Below are 18,898 nucleotides of genomic sequence, written 5' to 3' on the forward strand. Positions count from 1 at the left end.
AGTGGTACTATGCCTTTAAAAGCTGTACAGAAGGGACATATATTGCAGGTATCAGTCCTCCAACATCCACAGCACTCAGGAGTGGATGTCAGTTTGCAATAAGACAGCTCAGCAACACATGTGTCTCAGAAGTCACATGTGTTGTTTTCTTGCCACTTCACTATATTCGGAAAAGCATATTATGTGAAGCCAGTTAGCTGATGGCAAGGAGTCTTACAAAGGACTATAAAAGGGAATGAGACACATTTTGGAGGTACAAATAGTTTAGTAAGGATTAGCCATGATAGCTAAATGCTAGCTCCAGTTTCTGAGAGAGTTAGTGAGGAGCAAATCAGTTGCCTTCAGGCTTATGAGCTTCCTAGAAATATATGGTGGGCCACAGTGGGAAACAGGAAGTTAGATTAAATGAACTTTAGGTCATTTTATGTTGTTATGCTCGTGGCTTAAATGTGAATTCCTCTGTCTAAATAAGACCAGGCCAGACCTTTTTATGTAAAGCGGACAATGGACATATGCCAGAGGTATACCAAAAGAAGAAATTTATTGCAGGGGTACTGTTCTGCAAAATGGAACCAGCAGAAGACTTTGCACAACTTAGCAGAAGTACCCATTTTGAAATGCTGTACAAACCCTTGTGGTTGTAGATATTGTAATGTGTTCTACAAACAGAAGCGCATCACTGGGATTCAGTTGCCTATTCTCACAAAACCATCTTGTGCTACATCAGATAAAGCCCTCCCATTTTCAAAAGGCACATTTAGATCCAGCCCAGTAAGTTCAGCTCCTTACAGTTTTCTAAAACACATTTCTTTGGCAATGTTTTTATCACAGCAAAATAAACAGATATTCGGAGAATAAACTGAAACACACTTTACCTGTACTGGACTACGGTTAAGTTCTGCTCCCCACAGTGCCTTGCACATCGAATATACCTCATCCAGCTTGACTTACTGGGTTCCCCACCATCAATAAAGTGCTGTAGTGTCCCATCTTGGTCATATATCTGTAAAAGAGGTCAGAAGGTCAAGTAGTTAGAATGAATCATCAGCAATCATTTTCACTGCTTTGCCAGTGTTTCTGTGCGCCTGTTCCAGAAATTTATAGCAATGAGATTTCACAGCTTATTGATGCTTTTAGAAACTCAAACGGAACAAAGAACAAAATATTTTTAGTGATGGAAGTTTATCATGTCTCTCTTATCAGGCCAATCTTTCCTATATTTAACAGACTGTTGGTATATCAAAGAGGTAACCATGTTTCCCAAAGAATATTTAACCTACTTTGACAGACCAGCCTTAAATAATGAACTGTGAGATAAACAAACATCAAGAAATCTGGATGCAAGAACTGCAGTGGAACGGCTGGACAAGCATCAACATTCTCTAAGCAAGTATTCTTCTGTTGTTGTTGCACCAAAACCTCTCACTGACCAAATATTTCCCAAAAAAGTTATTTGCATAATGTTAATGGGAAAAGAATGTAAGGAACAACCATGCTGGGAGAAATGTTTGCCATTTTGTACAGAATTGCAAACCTAATTGAACATGTAAATAAAACGGACAACTTAAAAATTGAATGTCAATCTGTGCAGGAAATGCTGAATACTATACTATACTGGGTTTTCAGCCCGTCTATCTGGTGGCAAAGATACTCATCCAAGGATCATTCTGTAGAAATGAACTTGACAAAAGGAGTGCTCACTGGAAGGACAGATCGTGAAGCTGAGGCTCCAATACTTTGGCCACCTCATGAGAAGAGAAGACTCCCTGGAAAAGACCCTGATGCTGGGAAAGATGGAGGGCACAAGGAGAAGGGGACGGCAGAGGACGAGATGGTTGGACAGTGTTCTCGAAGCTACCAGCATGAGTTTGACCAAACTGCGGGAGGCAGTGGAAGACAGAGGTGCCTGGCGTGCTCTGGTCCATGGGGTCACGAAGAGTCGGACACGACTAAACGACTAAACAACAACATACCTCTGTGATGGAGTAAGCATTACTAACATAGGAAGTTGTCTTATACCAAACCAGTCCATTAGTCTATCTACACATCAACCGGCATCAGCTTTCCAGAGTTTCAGGCAAAAGTCTTTTTTACTTCTATCTAGAGAACCCAGAGATTAAAGCTGGGATTTTCTGCATGCAAAACATGTGATATTACACTGAAACCATGTTCCCAAGATTGTGGTGTGTGGGGAGCAAATCCATACTTCTAAGTTAATTATAATGAATGAAAAACAACTATTTTTAGATCCTTCATCTGTACAGGGGTTTCTTTATTTTTTTCAAATGAAGAATGAAAGGTCTATTTAACAGTAAGTGTACTTTTTAAAATATGACATTCTTTATGGGGATAAGAGAACCACAGTTTAAAGGTTACTATATTTTTAACTAACACCTTTTCTTTTGAGCCTTGCTCTTTTACCAAGGTCAAAGAATCAAATCTTTATGCGGGTTGTGAATGTTTAATACTTTCTTTTTGTGACTCTCATGATTATTTCATGTGCTTTTGGTTCTCTAGGGAATTAGAAACAGAAGAGCTAAACAAAAAAACAAAACCAAAGTATTCTTTAGGGCTCATTGTTCCAGTTTGGAAAAAGCTGAAAATGCACTTATCCCTTAAATCAGAGAAAGTAAAGCTCCCCAACCTGTTCAGAACTGACCACACCATGCCTGTTCATTGAAAAGCTACTTGTGGTGCCTTTGGGTCAAAAGTTAACTCAAAAAGCAATGGTGAAGCCCCCTGATAGTCAGTTGAAAAATATCTAGAGCATTCAACAAAATGAAACTACAAAGCTCTCAGTTATTCTCTTCTGTTATTTTCCTGATATAAAATACTTTAATATTATCGTGTCATCAGTAAGCAAACTTAACTTCATACTCATATGAAGCAGGGATGAGGAGCCTGTGGCCTCCACGTTTTTGGACTAACATTAGCCCCAGCTGGCCAGCTTAGCCAAAGGGCAGGATGGCAGGAGTTTTAGTCCAGCAATATGAGACAAAGAGATGTGAAGGCCCAGGGGTGGGGGCAAACTGGAAGAGGACCCAGTATTTCCACAAGGACTCCCCTGCCCCATTTTTTCCAGTGGAAAAACTCAAAATTTTGGGAAATACTGAAAAAAAACCCTCTTGTGAATTATTTTGGTCTTTTGGAATGAAAGAAATACTTTTTACTCTCTCATAATGTGTGCTATGCTTATTATGTAAGGGGAAGAAAAGAAATATATGCAATATTTAATTTCTTATCAAACCTAAAGTTATCTAACTTTAACACCATAAAATGTATGAGATATCTCATAGTTGTTTCAGTGTTCCTGTCTGGGTCGTCGTCCCCCCCCCCCCCCATCTCAGGGTAAGATCTTATTTCTCAGGAAATGGGGTGTTCTTTAAATATACCAATTAACCATGCCAAATAGTATAAAGTTTGGGATGTATTTCAATTCTCCCCAAAAATTCCATTTATCTCCAAAACCCCGGGATAGGGAAAAGGCAGAATTTCCTTCCCCACCCCCGCCCATGGCTTCAAAATTTCCAGAAATTATAAATCTTTAGGCAAACCACACATGACATGGTAGATCCATCAACAGATCTATCAACTTTTGATCAAAGCACTGGTAAATCAGGAAACTCGTACAGGGAGGAAAAAATTGAATATCACTTTAATCAGTGCCATTGCTTTGACTGCATCGAAGACCCCAATGCCTGTTTTGGAGTATTTTTTTAAAAAGATATCCAGTTATGGAACTTCTACATCACATGTGAATTGGACCACAGCTTATCTACAGAAAATGCTCCTTTCATTTCTGTAGAGAATCTAGTGCTAGTATAATTGTTTTAATCAGATCATGCATAAATATTGAAGGACTAACAATAAAAGCAAACACCAAACTGTAATTGGTTGACAGATGTAATTTAAATGCTTAGTCTTAAATTCTGTCTCCAATTACATGTGCTTATAACCCTTTTAAATTAACTGTGCGCAACTGAATACAGACCTGGTGCTTTCATGAGTACTGGACTACTTAATTTCAACACTTTTAAGGTTTAATGCTTTTTGAATAAATATTGTGGGTTCCAACTATATTAAAAGTTTTGCTACGCTGCTAAGTAAAACTTGTTGTTAATAGTGTACTTCAAATATTTCCAAACATTTAAAAAAATATGTTTAAAATATTTTAAATTACTATTTTATGTAAACATGACAGGCCACAATGACTGAAATCATGAGGACTGTGGGAATGAAGAAGCCTTTTATACTGAATAATCCTTTAATGTTTCTTAGAGCACATCAGATGCTATTCCACTTGAAAATTTAGAGAACTCAGTTTTATAATAGGAAATCACTTGTAACTAGGGATAGAACAGAAATTCAGTTCAATTCGGATTTTAGTGCAAACCTACATAATTACTGTTTGAAAAATATAAATGAACTAAAACACAGCTATTCTTCAAAAACCACGCTGATGAATTTAATGCTGTTCTCCATCCAAGCAATAAACACAAAAATGCTTGTACTGGAAGTGTGCGCAAAAATGTATATACAGTGGTACCTCAGGTTACATATGCTTCAGGTTACAGTCTCCGCTAACCCAGAAATAGTGCTTCAGGTTAAGAACTTTGCTTCAGGACAAGAACAGAAATCGTGCTCCAGTGGGGCAGCGGCAGCAGGAGGCCCCATTAGCTAAAGTGGTGCTTCAGGTTAAGTACGGACCTCTGGAACGAATTAAGTACTTAACCCGAGGTACCACTGTATTAGCGAAAAAAACTGTTAAAATCATGGTTAGGGGAAACTGTATTCCCAAAATGTGTCTATATTAGAAAAAAACCATACTAAAATGATAATTTTATAAGGGCTTTTTGTTTTTGGAAAATGCAAAGGGTCTTTGAAACTGAGGGGGGGGGGTTTGTTACATGTTATGTGTTTTTGCATTTTTATATTGTAAACCACCCTGAGATCATCAGATGTAGGGCAGTATAGAATTTTAATAAATAGAAAACTATGTTATTATAATTCTGCATGCAATTGCACTCTTAATTTCTTACCTTTTGTGCTAGAAAATAAATTGCAATGGATTTTGTTATCATCTAGAAATCATAAATGAATTTGATTGTGTAAGCTGACCGATCCATTACAGTTCAAAGAGCTGCAGGTTGTCAGCTGAACTGGAACAAATGGGGCAACAGTTTCAGAGTATATATCAGAACCTCCCCAACCAAAACAAATTGCTAACCACTACAAATATTTGTTTTTCAGAAATGTTTTGTTTTTAATTTACAGTGAGTTCACACAACCATTCTTTCCAGTATGGAGATCAAAACAGATCATATTAGATCTCTCCACATCTTTTTCTTTACTTTGAACAGCTTTATGGAGCTTTTAGTTTGCTCAGTAGAGCAACTATGGAGAAGGAGGTTTTTAATTCTCCCACCCCTGTGTCGTCTTCTATCTGATATAAACCAAGCAGGTTCCTGGATTTCCCCTCCTAATGGGGCTGATAACAGAACGGGGGGGGGGGGGGAGTTGACAGGGAAATGGCACACAAGGAAAGAAGTATCAGTCTCCTGAATCATCCCTGTTTGGGCATTAAGTTGACTTTTTCAGTTGAAGACTAACTGTGAAATCCTATATTGGGGTGTGTGTGCATGCATGATCTGGCAATTCCACAGCCCTGCTGGGTTACACCAAGATTTAGGGGTGTGTCTTTCCTTCATCTTGGAAGTTTTTGTTTTCCCTCTCATCTGCTTTAATGTGGAGACAATTAACTATATCAGCTCCAGGCTGGTATACCTAACAGAGCTGATTCTAGGATCTATCAAAGAAATGGAGGGATTTGGGCCTCACAGATACTAGGCCTCCTCTGATCCACCCTACTCTCACTCAAAACAACTTCTCTGGGGGCTTACTACCAAGAAAAACACCTGGCGGTGAGGGATTTACAGAATTTTCCAACCTGCTCAAGCCATAGGATCTGTTGGTAGGAATTGCTTTTGTCTTTAGTTAATGGCTAACAAATGCAAGGTTGTTGCATCTGCATGTTTTCCTTTTTCCATAGGTTTAACAGGCTTTGTGGTTCACTGACTCAGTAATTCCAATCTCTGAGCAGTGAAAGATGCTCCTAGTTTAGTTTATTTATTTGAAGATGGTAATGTAGCCTACATACCAGTCACAAGAGCACTTGGATGGAGTATGATGAGGCAGTTACATCCTTGTGGAAGCTGTTTCCCACTTTCATTTATCTAAACCACTGCACACTGCAAATATTAAGCTACACTAAATGAGAATATAAATACAGCTATTCTGGGTCAAACTAATGACCATCTCGCCCAGTATTCTGTCTCCACTAATGGCCAGATGCAGATGCTTCAGAAAGTTTTAACCACATCGGCTGTTAATAGAGTCCCTGTAGTATGTTACAAGTCACTTTGTTTAAAGTATTATAGTATTAGGAGCACCTTAAGTATTACGATGGATGCCCTTAGCATCTTGTGCAATAGCTGTTGATATTCTTTCAGTCGTCTAAGAAATTTTCTAGCACTTTTTTGAATTCCATTAAGCAATTGGCAATTGCTACTGCTGTTGAAGAGAGTTCTAGAGGTTAACTGTGCACGACATAGAAAAAAATATAAATTAAGTTCACCGTCTCTAGGGGAATTGAATATACTAAAATAGGATGATACAAAGTAGATGAACTATCCAGTAACACTACCAAGAGAAGCCTGGTAGAAGAGCCAGGTTCCAGAATATATCAAGAATGTTGCACACCAAATCCTACCAGAAAATGTATTTCAAAAGTTCTTATTCTAATATGTAGCCAACCTTCTGAGGGACACTTTCCAGTGGTGGACAGGCCTAGAAGCAAAAATAAGCAGAGCCAACTAATGTGAATTTTAGCTTTAGAATCACAGAATTGTAGAGTTAGAAGGGACCCTGAGTGTCATCTAGCCCAACCCCCTGCAATGCAGGAATATGCAGCTGTCCCATACAGCGATCGAACCTGAAACATTTTTACTCCCCTTTGTAAGCTAGTTTCTACACACACTCACATATCCGTCTAAATACTCTATCTAGGCAAGCAAGAGCCATTATCAGAGTTCAAACACACATTCCAGCCAGGCAAAAACACACCAGCACAGCAGGGGTAGTGGAGGGTATGGCCTGGGGAAAGAGGTGTGGCTGGAGCCAGACAGAGAGGCCTGGAGGGCCACATTTGCTCTAGGGCTCTAAGGCTTCCCCACCCTGGCCTACATAACGCAGACTGGAGACTCTGAGATCATGGCAGCAGAATAGCGCATGTTTGTACAACATTTGCATGCAATATATAGGGTTTGCTCTGAGTTAGCAGGAACCTGAAAAAGCAGGGCTCCTAACTGCTTGCAGATAGCCTGTTCACATCATCCACTGAATAAAAGATTAGGAAGAGCAAGAGCATGCACGAATCCATTCCCTTCCCTCCACATACAGTATTTAGCAAATGTGTGAAGAGGGCTAACAACTGGATGGTTCAGAGATTCTAAAATAAGTAGAATCACAACAGGAAGACAAATAGGCCAAAGTCAGCTCCCTAACTTTTAAAAACAACAACACATGCATATTTTTATAAGCACGGCCCTTGCATCAGGAAATGATTTAAGACCCAGTTTCTGTCTTTACTGAAAATTTTCCATCTTTCTCTATTTCAGTATAGTCATGCATCTGATAATTAGCTACTCTCTACTGACACAAATAAGTTATACTATATCAATTCATTATACATTCATTCATTCATTCATTCATTAGAAACACAACTGATTTCAGACTTGACTTCAACTAAGTCTTTTTTAAAAAGGGGAACTACAGCAGACTTTTGCTGCGCATCTCTTAAAGAGCAGGACAGAGGTTATTTAACAGCTTCTTACTGAGTAATCCTTCTCTGATAGTCTTACAAATATTCTCACTAGTGATTGATGCCAAAGGCAATAGCAAGGAAGTTCAGAAATCCCATAACTACTTAAATCTGATTTTTTCAAATAATATATCTCAAGTAATTCCCAATGACAAGGACTTCCAGCAGAGAGACATAATAATCTGATTTTTTTCCCTCCAATCTGTACATATTTTGGTTTAATTAGGACACATTTATATGTCTGGGCCCCTTCTCTACCTGTCCTTCAACTGCTATACTACATGTGAAGATGCTACCTACAAACACCATTTAAAATCTATTGATGTCAGGAAGAAACTGCATGTTCAGATGTGGACATGCAGGGTTACAAACCAGAGATCAGGAAGAGTAAGACTGATCCACTGTCAAAATGCCCATCCCTACCCCCCCCCCCACAAAAATATTTGCAAACCCACTAAAGTCTGAGATGTACAGAAAACGTCATGGCCTCAGAGCCTGCCTATTTAAGAATTTCCATTTTCCTGTCAGATGCCCTGTTTGCTCCAGTCTTCCTTCTTGCCTTAAGCATGTACACAATACAGGCAGACTTTCCTCCCCATACAGAGACAGAAACCTCCCTCCCAATTGATCTGTAAACCAGAAGGAAAACAAAGCAACATTTAATTCCCACCTTCTTTGATACTTGGAAGGTGACAACTGATAATTTTCCATATGTAAAGGGTATATAAGTGCAGAACAGATTCAACAACAGGTGTCAAAACTGTGCCCCCTAAGGTAGTGCCACCAGCCAGACTATGGAAAGATTCCCTTCTCCTGGACAGTAAGCTCTTTCGTGCTTCTTCCTTCCAAATTTGTAGCTCATCACTCTGCCCCTTCCAAATTCAAGATTTCAAGACTCTGAGAAACAATTGTTTTTTGAAGTGGCCCATGCATTCTCTGCATGTAAGGATGAAATATATAGCTGACTGCATAGACACCATACATTTAAAGCAGATGGATTCCCAAAAGAATCCTGGGAACTCAAAAGTGAGACACTGCTTTGTGTCTTCAGGTAGAAGTGAGGAGAGGGAGAGGACCCTTGAAGACTACATGAGCACTGCTTTTATTTTACTTTTACACAGCAGGGGAGTGCTTGACAGCCCAAGGGTTGTTGGCTCCACATGAGGAATACTTAAACAAAGGCCAAGGAAGAGGAGCCAGGACAAGGTTCACCTATGGTGAAGAAGGAATTCCAGCCCTCAATTGCTTCCACCTTGGCCCAAAGATAACTTGTATTTCCTGAGGCATCTCCTGTCTAAGACGTTTCAATACAAAGAAGGTAGCAGTTGTAAACCTCCTGAGGAAAATATACAACTTCTGACACAGTTGTGAGCTAGCTGTGGTCAACACTGATTCTGATCCATTGCACATGTGACATGTTTGTGCCTCCATCTTGCCCTTCCGCTGCTAGGGAATATGCTTCTCCTATGACTACTACAAACCTCATCTGACTGGAGGAGGACAGAGTTAATCAGAGCATTCTCACCCATGCTTGGTCCCTTTATCAGTTCACCAGTTTTGTTCAGCCTCAAAGGAAGCCTTCCTTGAAGCCCAACTCATCCCCTAGTGCCATTTTAGGAGTACATGGAGACTGAGTGGCTCAGCTTCCCTTTGCCACCAACCTATCACTGGGAAAGGTGGGCCTTTAACTTGATCAGAAGTTTGCATTATTGCTACTATAATCGTAATACTCAAGATTTACATAGTGCTCAAAATGCATTAAAACAGTTAAACAATAAAATAATAACACAGTTAACAATAAAGTTAAGCCAACAGTATCTATCACTGTGGTGCAGTAGGTGGACTAAGATGAAAGAAGCTTGCCTGTGACATCCCAGAAATTTGAGACTTGAGAACTTTCCATCCAATAGCTCATGTTTATAAGCACTACAATGCAATACACTGGTGTGTACTGACCCTTTCATTTGGAGCCTATATTGTTGTAGAGCTTATTCAAGCTGGGATCATCATGCAAATTTCAGAAGCTCATACACAGTCTGCATACAGAGGTACCAGATCACACAAATGGATCTCTATTTGAGCACAGCTTAGGGTTCACACACAAGTCCAAAGCACTCAAATGGGGACTACTGTCAACTATGAGCAGCCTGCAGATTTTCTGAACAGACTTTCTGAACTCTTTCAGAACACACTACATCGTGAAATAATTTAATCTGAAATCTTAAATGATATTATTTGGCTTGTAAATTTTGCTACGGAGTAAATTATATGAAGTATTCAGCCTAGTGAAGCCTAGATTTCTTTTGCTTTACTCTAATAATTCATGGGTGACATCCAATGGACTAAGTCCACTGTTTTCAATGGGTCTACTCTAACTGACAGACAGGCCATGTATCCACAGCTGTGACCAGAGGAGAAATGACTGCTGGGAGAAGCTCAGAGAGAAGAAACAGCACGGTGCATCTGTAGCAGCAAAATTGGACACCTTCATCTGACCCAGCTGCAATCAAACACGTCTCTTCTGTATTGGGCACCACAGCCACAGCAGGCGCTGTAACTTTCCAACAGATTGACTTTATCCCCCACTGGGGCACTCTTCCATTTTCTCTCAAGACAGATAGATGCCCCCAACTCTAACAAACATTGGATATCACTCAATATTTTAAGCCTCTTTTAGGCAATAATTTTGAAGGGAGTATTCATATTTCTAGTCATCCAAGCAGTATTCCATCAAGGCAGAACTTTGGGAGAGGAGTCCAGAATGAGTTGGAGGGCCTCCAAACAGAACAGTTGGCTTACCACACTTTGAATTTAGAAGTTCAAGAAGCTAAAATTACCTAATTGTATCACTGCATCAACAGCTAAGTCATCAACGAATTGAATTATATTTCTTTCTTTATGCAAGTGTTCCAAAATGAAACACATAAAAAAAACCATTTTGAGTATTTTGAAATGGGTGAAATGCCAAGTTCCCCAGTTGATGATTAAAAGTTCAAGTAATAAAGTGTATGACAAACTATGCTTGAGATTCTCCATAAAACAAATGAGTAATGATTGTAAAAGCTAGAGCCATGTTTTCTTACTGATAAATGGCCATAGTGTTTCAACAGTTCACATTCATTAGATTTTAGGACTAGAAAATCAGCATGCTAATGTTTCCATATACAGCTAACCCTTAAATATGCTTCCTGGGGTTTTTTAGAACTAAAGTTGTCATTAAAAAAGAAGTCTATATTCCCTTAATGATGTTTACCTATGAAAGAATTTCCCACCCTCCATCCCTTATCAATATATATTTAGGTTACATATTGCTAAGCATCATGCAAAGTTTATAAAGACTGGTGATTTTGTTTTGTTCTGAAGAATGTTAGATTAGTCCATGCTCAAACTGCAGGACTCCTCAAACTGCAGGAGTTTTTCAACAATTGGCCTATCTAATCTCTAAAAGTGGCAGAGGGCATCAATACAATGTAAACCATCAATCAATCCAGAGTCTTCTTCAGACATCAGAGTAAGACTTTGGGAGATTCACTTTCCATTTTTAGAATTTGGTCTGTGATTAGAATAAGTCACTGAACATTTTACTTTTTACTTGGCCAAAGTGTATACACCAGGAAAAAAGGTCTGACAGTTCATTCATTTTGCTCCATCCTGGAACCAGATGATGTTTGACTGGTGAGACCCACCCTCTTTGATCTTGTAGTCTTTTGAGAGTGCCCTACTGTGAAAAAAATGTTATCCGTCCAAATTAAAGAGAAATATTTCTGCATCCAGCTGTTAAAATGTGACATGTTTGCCATTTTTCAGTATCCTGGCTAAGTGCCACCTTTCAGGCTGTGTTTCAAATCTATCTTTTTCCCTTCTTCTCAGCAATGATGCCCACAATGTGTCCAACATCACTATATAACATCAACACGAAAAGGAAAATACAAGTAATACTTTTTATATCCATGGACTGTACTACAAATATTTACACATGTTCGTCTTGTGTGAATGCGTGTGTTAGGCTGTTAGAAAATATCTAAACCAGAAACTGTTTTGAACATTTCATGTTACATGAAATGAAATATAAGGAGTTTTTAAAAAAATCTACCTAAGAAAAATGAACTACACTTTAGTTCTGATTACAGTATCCTAACCACAAAGTGAAGCCTGTGCAGACTTCGTTTACAAATGAAACGCGTTTGGATGTTATTAAGACTGTTTCATGTGCACTTGAGTCCACATCAAAAAATGGCTCTAGTTCAGCAGGACCCAGTTCTGTTTAAATTAAGATGAACTTCTCATGAAAGCTTGAGTAAACATTTAGGTTTAAGTAATCAAGAAAACCTGTATCTTCTCATATTTATTAAGTGCAATTTTTAGAGTTATAAAAACTCCTGTCACAAGTTGTGTATACTGTAAATTAAGGATAGGCCACATCATTACAGTGTTTTCCCATCTATTGAGGTGAAGAAGACACAACAGGTTCCAATTTCTTTTTCAGCTTTATTTGTCTCTCTTCCCTCTTGCTTTGAGGTTTACTCATATTGATCACTGCTACATAGGCCATGAGATATTCACTTTATTTCTGTCCTGTAATTTATCTTAAGAGTAATGAGAACAATTCGGAAGAAATTCTCTCGTACTCATTCTTCTAATACAATGCAAAAAACCAAAATGGAATCAGGGGTGGCCTGGATATTTGACAACTGGTATTTGGAGCTATACCATCTCTGATGCTGGAGTTAGTATAACCATCATGATTGGTAGTCACTGGTCGGTTTATCCTCCATGAATTTTATACAACTGTAGAATTGGAAGGTACCCCAAGACTTATCGAGTTCAACCCCCTGTATGCAGGAATAATTTGTCTGATTCTCTTTAAAACTAAGCTGGTGGTGGCCATCTTCAAGAACAAATTTCAGTCACCCTGTGTGGATAAGTGCTTCTTTTTATCTGCTAAAAGACTCCCACAATTCAGAGCCCCACCTCTGCCTTATACTTAAGTTTGTGGTCTTGGATAAATGACTGGTTCCAATTTAGTCTAGAACTCTGTTTCCAGCTGTGATCAACCAAATATCTCTGGAAAGCATGAAGGTACCTTTTATCACCTATGGTGGACCTGCCCGAAGGTGAAAGCATTCTGGGAAATGATCTATAATGAAATTAAGAAAGTCCTTAAATGGACATTTACTAAGAAACCAGAGGCTTTTCTCCTGGGCATGGTTGGCCAATTGGTGCCAAAGAAGGATAGGACTTTCTTTATGTATGCTACTACTGCAGCAAGAATTCTTCTGGCAAAGTATTGGAAGATGCAAGAACTACCTACTCTTGAAGAATGGCAGACAAAGGTGATTGACTACATGGGACTGGCAGAGATGACCGGCAGAATTCGTGACCAGGGGAAAGAGGCAGTGGAAGAAGATTGGAAGAAATTTAAAATATATCTTAAAAACTGTTGTAAAATTGAGGAGTGTTAAGATGTCAAGGGGTAAGAAGCAGAGAACTACAGCTGTAATTAACAAATTTATGGGAATTTAATGAAGGGAACTAAATGGATAAATTGACTAAAGGGTTGCTAAAAAATTTTAAAATAAGGATGCAGCGAAAGGGAGGTAAGGGGAAGTCGATTGAAAGAAGTTACAAGAAAATAAGATTATGAATTTATTTATGTTTGAGTTGCTTATGTTTGTATTTTGTGATGTTTTTGTTTTTTAATTATGTGTTTTAAAATTTGAATAAAAATTATTATAAAAAAAACAACAAATATCTCTGGAAAGCGTAAAGAAGGGCAGGAGGAAAGCACTGTTCTTCAGTTTGTCAGAAGCATTTGCGACTGGGAGATAAACACTGGCATTTAAATCATGACTGATATGAGATGATTCCATGGGCAGAGCTGGGGTGAAGAAAATCCAGCAACTTTAGACAGAACTAAGGAAAGGTGTGGCAGCAAGAGTAGGACTTGCTACACATACTTTTAGAAGCATCAGCCATCACTAATGAATGGTTTGAGCAGTTGAAAAAACAGCATTGACCTGTTTCTATAGCTGTATTATTATTTCTACTCTTCTTTTATGTTTAACACAAATAAAGGTTTAAACAAACAGTTTAATTCAGAAATTCAATTCAGTTTGCATTTACTTTCCAAAACAATGAGAACCAAAACACAGCCAACCTTCAAAATGCTCACTTATTTAAACCTTGTGATGAGGTTTTCCAGAATGCATATATTACAGGAAAACATGCATTTTAGTGAAAGTAACATACAAAAATGTGTGTTATTAGGAGAAACTGCTTCAAAAGTGTACATTAGTCAAAAGTACATACAAAATGTGTTTATTGGGATAAATTTGCAGGAAAATGTTGAAGAATTTTAATGAGGGTTTTTTTTTAAAAGTCACAAATTGCTGCAGAAATGTAGAGAACTGAACTTAAATATGCAAAAATGAGAAGCTGAGAGAAAAATGGACAGATCCTTTCATCCCTAGCTATGGATATTTTTAATCTGTTTTTATGTGTGCTAGACACAACACAGTAGGGGGCTCACTTGCAACAACTAGAAATACAAACTGTATTTACATTCCTTTTGAATTTTAGTTTCAAATAACTTCTCATTCATGCTGAATGTGAGTCTGTACCAGATTTGTGTACCAAAGCTGTTTAAATATACATATATTTTAAAAATTAGAAATGTAAAAATTTCATTAAATGTATGTTGACCAATCAGCATTTGACTTGTTTTCTCATCTGTGTCAACCATGCAATACAGGCTAGATGACTGGCTTTAATCATTTCCATGAATTTATGTTCCAAAATTATTCTCATCAATAATAATATAAAGACATCACTCAGACCTTTTTTCAAGACCACTGAATAGATATGAGACCCATCCTTTCAAATCAGATTCCTAAACAAATATGGAAGACGGTCCCCTTTTACAAGTTTACTGCTCTCGCTCTCTCCCTCCATCTCTTTTTTTCAAAGACCAACAAAACAGAAATCATTCTGGTCATAAATAATGTGCCACCTCTAGTTCTTAAGTAACATTTTTATAGCTTCAAAAAGGGGGGAGGAAGCCTAGAGAAATGTCCTGGAACTTTTTTCAATAAGGAGTTGTTTAAAAAATGGGGGGAAACCCACACCACCACACATTAAACATTTGCCCTAATGAAGTAATGGTTTTCAAGGGTCTTACTTCTTTTCTGTACTGCCTACAGTTTTATTTCGTTGTTGAAATGTGTCACTTTTAAAATTATGATGTTTTCCTAAGTCTACTACATTCTCTTTCTAACCCCCTACAAAGCACATTTGGTTGTATCTGGGGCAAACTGACCTCCATTAGGTTATGAATAGCATAAATTTAACATTTGAAAGTTATTCTAGAAACACTTGTAAACTTTATTTTTGGTAGCCTTTTCAGTTTACTCCATCCAGCAAGAATAAACTAAACCTAAAGACAGCTGTCAGGATCTCAAGAGAAGGTGAGAGGATACTATGAAGAAGTCCCAGTCCCAGGGAGTTCCTGATTATTACAAGAGTCACAGCCAGCTTAGATAAGATACTGTTGAGACAGTAGCCCACTGCAACAGTTCTGCTACCCCCCAGTCTATCATTTTGGACAGCTAAAATTTGTTTAACCACAATCTAAGAGACTTGGGTGCTAATGAACAAATAGTAGATTAACATGTCATGGTTTGCCCTATTTGGAGTAGAGATGACTTCATTTCACAATAGAAATCACTTTGTTCCTTTACTAGAAAGTTTTATCATTGCTTGAATAATAATGCATCAAATTAATGTATCACAATATCTGTAGTATACTGTATAGCTGAATACAGTCTTACCTTTGATCCCGAATGCCTTGGTACTCAGGCGTTTTGGCTCCCGAACGCCGCAAACCCAGTAGTGAGTGTTCCTGTTTGCGAACGTTCTTTAGAACCCAAACGTCCAACTGCGCTTCTGCGGCTTCCAATTGGCTGCAGGAGCTTCCTGCAGCCAATCAGAAGCCGCACTTTGGTTTCCAAATGTTTTGGAAGTCGAACAGACTTCCAGAACGGATTCCATTTGACTTCCATAGTGTACGACTGTATTATGTAAGCAAGTGATCTTGTAGCAATACATCTTTCCTTATCTTCAATTTTATATAAAGTATTGTAATACATTAGGGATGCGGGTGGCGCTATGGGTTAAACCAGAGCCTAGGACTTGCTGATCAGAAGGTCAGCGGTTGGAATCCCCATGACGGGGTGAGCTCCCGTTGCTTGGTCCCAGCTTGTGACAACCTAGCAGTTTGAAAGCACTTCAAAGTGCAAGTAGATAAATAGGTACCACTCCAGCGGGAAGGTAAACGGTGTTTCCGTGCGCTGCTCTGGTTCACCAGAAGTGGCTTAGTCATACCAGCTGCATGACCCGGAATCTGTACACTGGCTCCCTCGGCCAATAAAGCACAATGAGCGCTACAACCCCAGAGTCGGTCATGACTGGACCTAATGGTCAGGGGTCCCTTTACCTTTTAATCCTCTTCCCTTGTTTTATGCATTGATCAAATGGCAACAAAATGACGTAAAAGAGGATGCATAGTGGTACGCTGTAAATTATTTTGCCAAAACAACTGACCATACAATAACACATAGATGCAAGGAGTTTTAATGTTGCTAAATAAATATCAGGAATTTGTTTTGTATCTCTCTCCCCCCCCCCCATACAATTATCCAAAATAAGTTTTTTTAGAGGAAACTTAAAATTACTACACAGATAGTATCTCACTCCTTTGCAATTATCAAAAATGCTTTCTTCTATGTAACCTAATTGTTGGAAGAGCTGCAATAAAATTTGTACATAATAACATTTAAGATAGGAATGTCAATTGGTGCAATTTGATAGAAATAAGAAATATTACAAAAGAAAATTAATGTTACTGAATATTTTTGATGATACCAATGTAAATATATCGTCAAAAGAACTGGTCTTCTATATGATCTTGGCAGCCCCAATAGTAATTGCAACTCAATGGAAAACAGCCCAAAATCTAACACTGTGGGTGCTTATTATGACTCACCCTGGAATCTTCTAGAACAGAGAAAATGACACAAAATTTGAGATTTCAACAAGGACTAGAACCTCCAGACACTTTTTATATCATTTTGAATTATGTGACATACACAGTAAAACCACTATTTTCAAGACAACCCTCATCAGAAGCTCGGCAATCTGAAACTGTACTTGATCTGAGAATGTTCATAGTCTTTACTTGGATTCTTAACTCATGTGCAACTACTCATTCTGCATGCCTATTTTATTAGATCCTTTTTTCATCTTTTGCTGTTTGTCTGTCGTTATAATTGCCCCTCTATTTCATGTAAATTATAAAATGAAATAATAATAATTAAACCTTTGCAAAATAATCGTATTGATTTGTGGAACAAACAGGAGGAAAGCAAGAACCCCTAAAAGATGATTCCAACAGTTAACATCTTGCCTAACATCTCAAAAACTTGCCATGATTTTGAGAGAATTTGTATAATTCCAATAAAGGTATTTCTCAGCTGTGAACTCTGGATCTTTTTCTTATGGACTAACATAGCTACATTTGCTTTTCATAATATTTACATTATTGATTACTTTTCCCCACAACCTTATTTTATCTATCTTACATTTCATGACAAAAATACAATGACTCATTTTTCATTTCTGTAGAGGGAGGACACAAATAAGGAACTCTCTTCCCCGTCCCCACAAAAAAGAAACTTCTGAAATTCAGCATCCTGTAATCCACATGCTATAGTCAGTCACCATCAGCTTAGATCCCAACCATGTATAATATACGTGAGGATTTTTTTCACAGTGTATATCACTATATAGTTACTTACACTGAACCACATTTACCATGTTATTTTCCATTCATTTTGTGCAGATCCTTTTGGAGCCCCTTCACTATTTGTTTTCATCATTCTAAATAATTCCCTGCTGCCACTAAACTTGGCCACCCCTGCTCACCCCTGATTCTAGGCCATTTATGAACAAGCTAAGAAGCTCTAGCCCTTGGAGGATCCCACTTCTCATACAGCATGGTGGTACACACTGCTTTGTGAGAACACTCCATCTATTCCTACTTTTTCAGTTTAAAAAGTCAACTAAATATGTGCTGGTACATCAAATGAAAATCTACAACTACTTTGGGTTGGATCCAGCATAATGTGAGGAGCGAAAGCTTCCTTCTTTGCTCTTTATTTCCATGGAAAAATACTCCCCCAATACTCCACTGAATGACACAGGATTTCATTTTACAATTTGTGTGTTAAAGAAAGTGTACATAGTAGGGCTGGTACAAGTTGACTTTCCTACTTCTACTTTCCCATATCAGTCCTCTGCAAAAACTCTACCAAGGGTCAGGGGACCCCCCTGAATGGAGTAGGTGTGGTATTTGGCGTTGAGGGAGAACACACAAAAATCAGTAGCAGCATCTTCAATAAGTGAAGCTGGAAGTTGCCTCTACCCAATTTACAGGGGTCTCCCCTTATCTCCCCCCCCCTTGCCATACCACAGCCCACTCCATTCAGCAGAGTTCCTGACCTTTGGAGGAATGTTTGTAGGGGACTGATATGAAAATTCAACTTGTGCCAACCCCATATGCACACTTAAATCAGGATCTAGCCCATGACTTGTAAAATGGAAATCAAAGTTCAAGCATTCTGTAGCTGCCTTAAGAATTCTAATAATAATAAAAATTGCTACAGGCAAAAAGAGTTTAGTGTGTCTTTCCTATATTATTGGCGAGATCGCTTTTCCAAATAGACAGATATACTCCATCATGTCATTTTGAACTTTTTCTGACCTTATTGCATAAAAAAGGCTAAAATTGGGAACAAATGTTTTGTAAGGAAAATATTTGTGACTTCAGATTTGTAAAACAGAGACTGTTTAAATTATACAAATTTATTCTAGTGGACATGTTGTATGCATCATCAAAGGTAGATATCAGACCTCATTCTACTCTTGCATATGCTGCTGTAAAACCAACTTTAATAGTTACTTTAC

The 18,898-nt window shown here is 38.2% G+C and overlaps 1 protein-coding gene across 5 annotated transcripts in view; it reads right to left on the reverse strand.

Moving 5' to 3' along the window:
* PRDM6 (PR/SET domain 6) overlaps positions 1-18,898 on the reverse strand; it is a 101,878-nt gene that overhangs the window by 35,223 nt on the left and 47,757 nt on the right. For all 5 annotated transcript variants that reach the window (XM_081880481.1, XM_081880482.1, XM_081880484.1 and 2 more), the window contains one exon: positions 876-1,003. In XM_081880481.1, the coding sequence (XP_081736607.1) occupies positions 876-1,003 (128 nt within the window). The remainder of the gene's footprint in view (positions 1-875; positions 1,004-18,898) is intronic.

This window comes from Podarcis erhardii (genome assembly GCF_964252035.2).
Source record: "Podarcis erhardii genome assembly, chromosome: 11".
Lineage (NCBI taxonomy): Eukaryota > Metazoa > Chordata > Lepidosauria > Squamata > Lacertidae > Podarcis > Podarcis erhardii.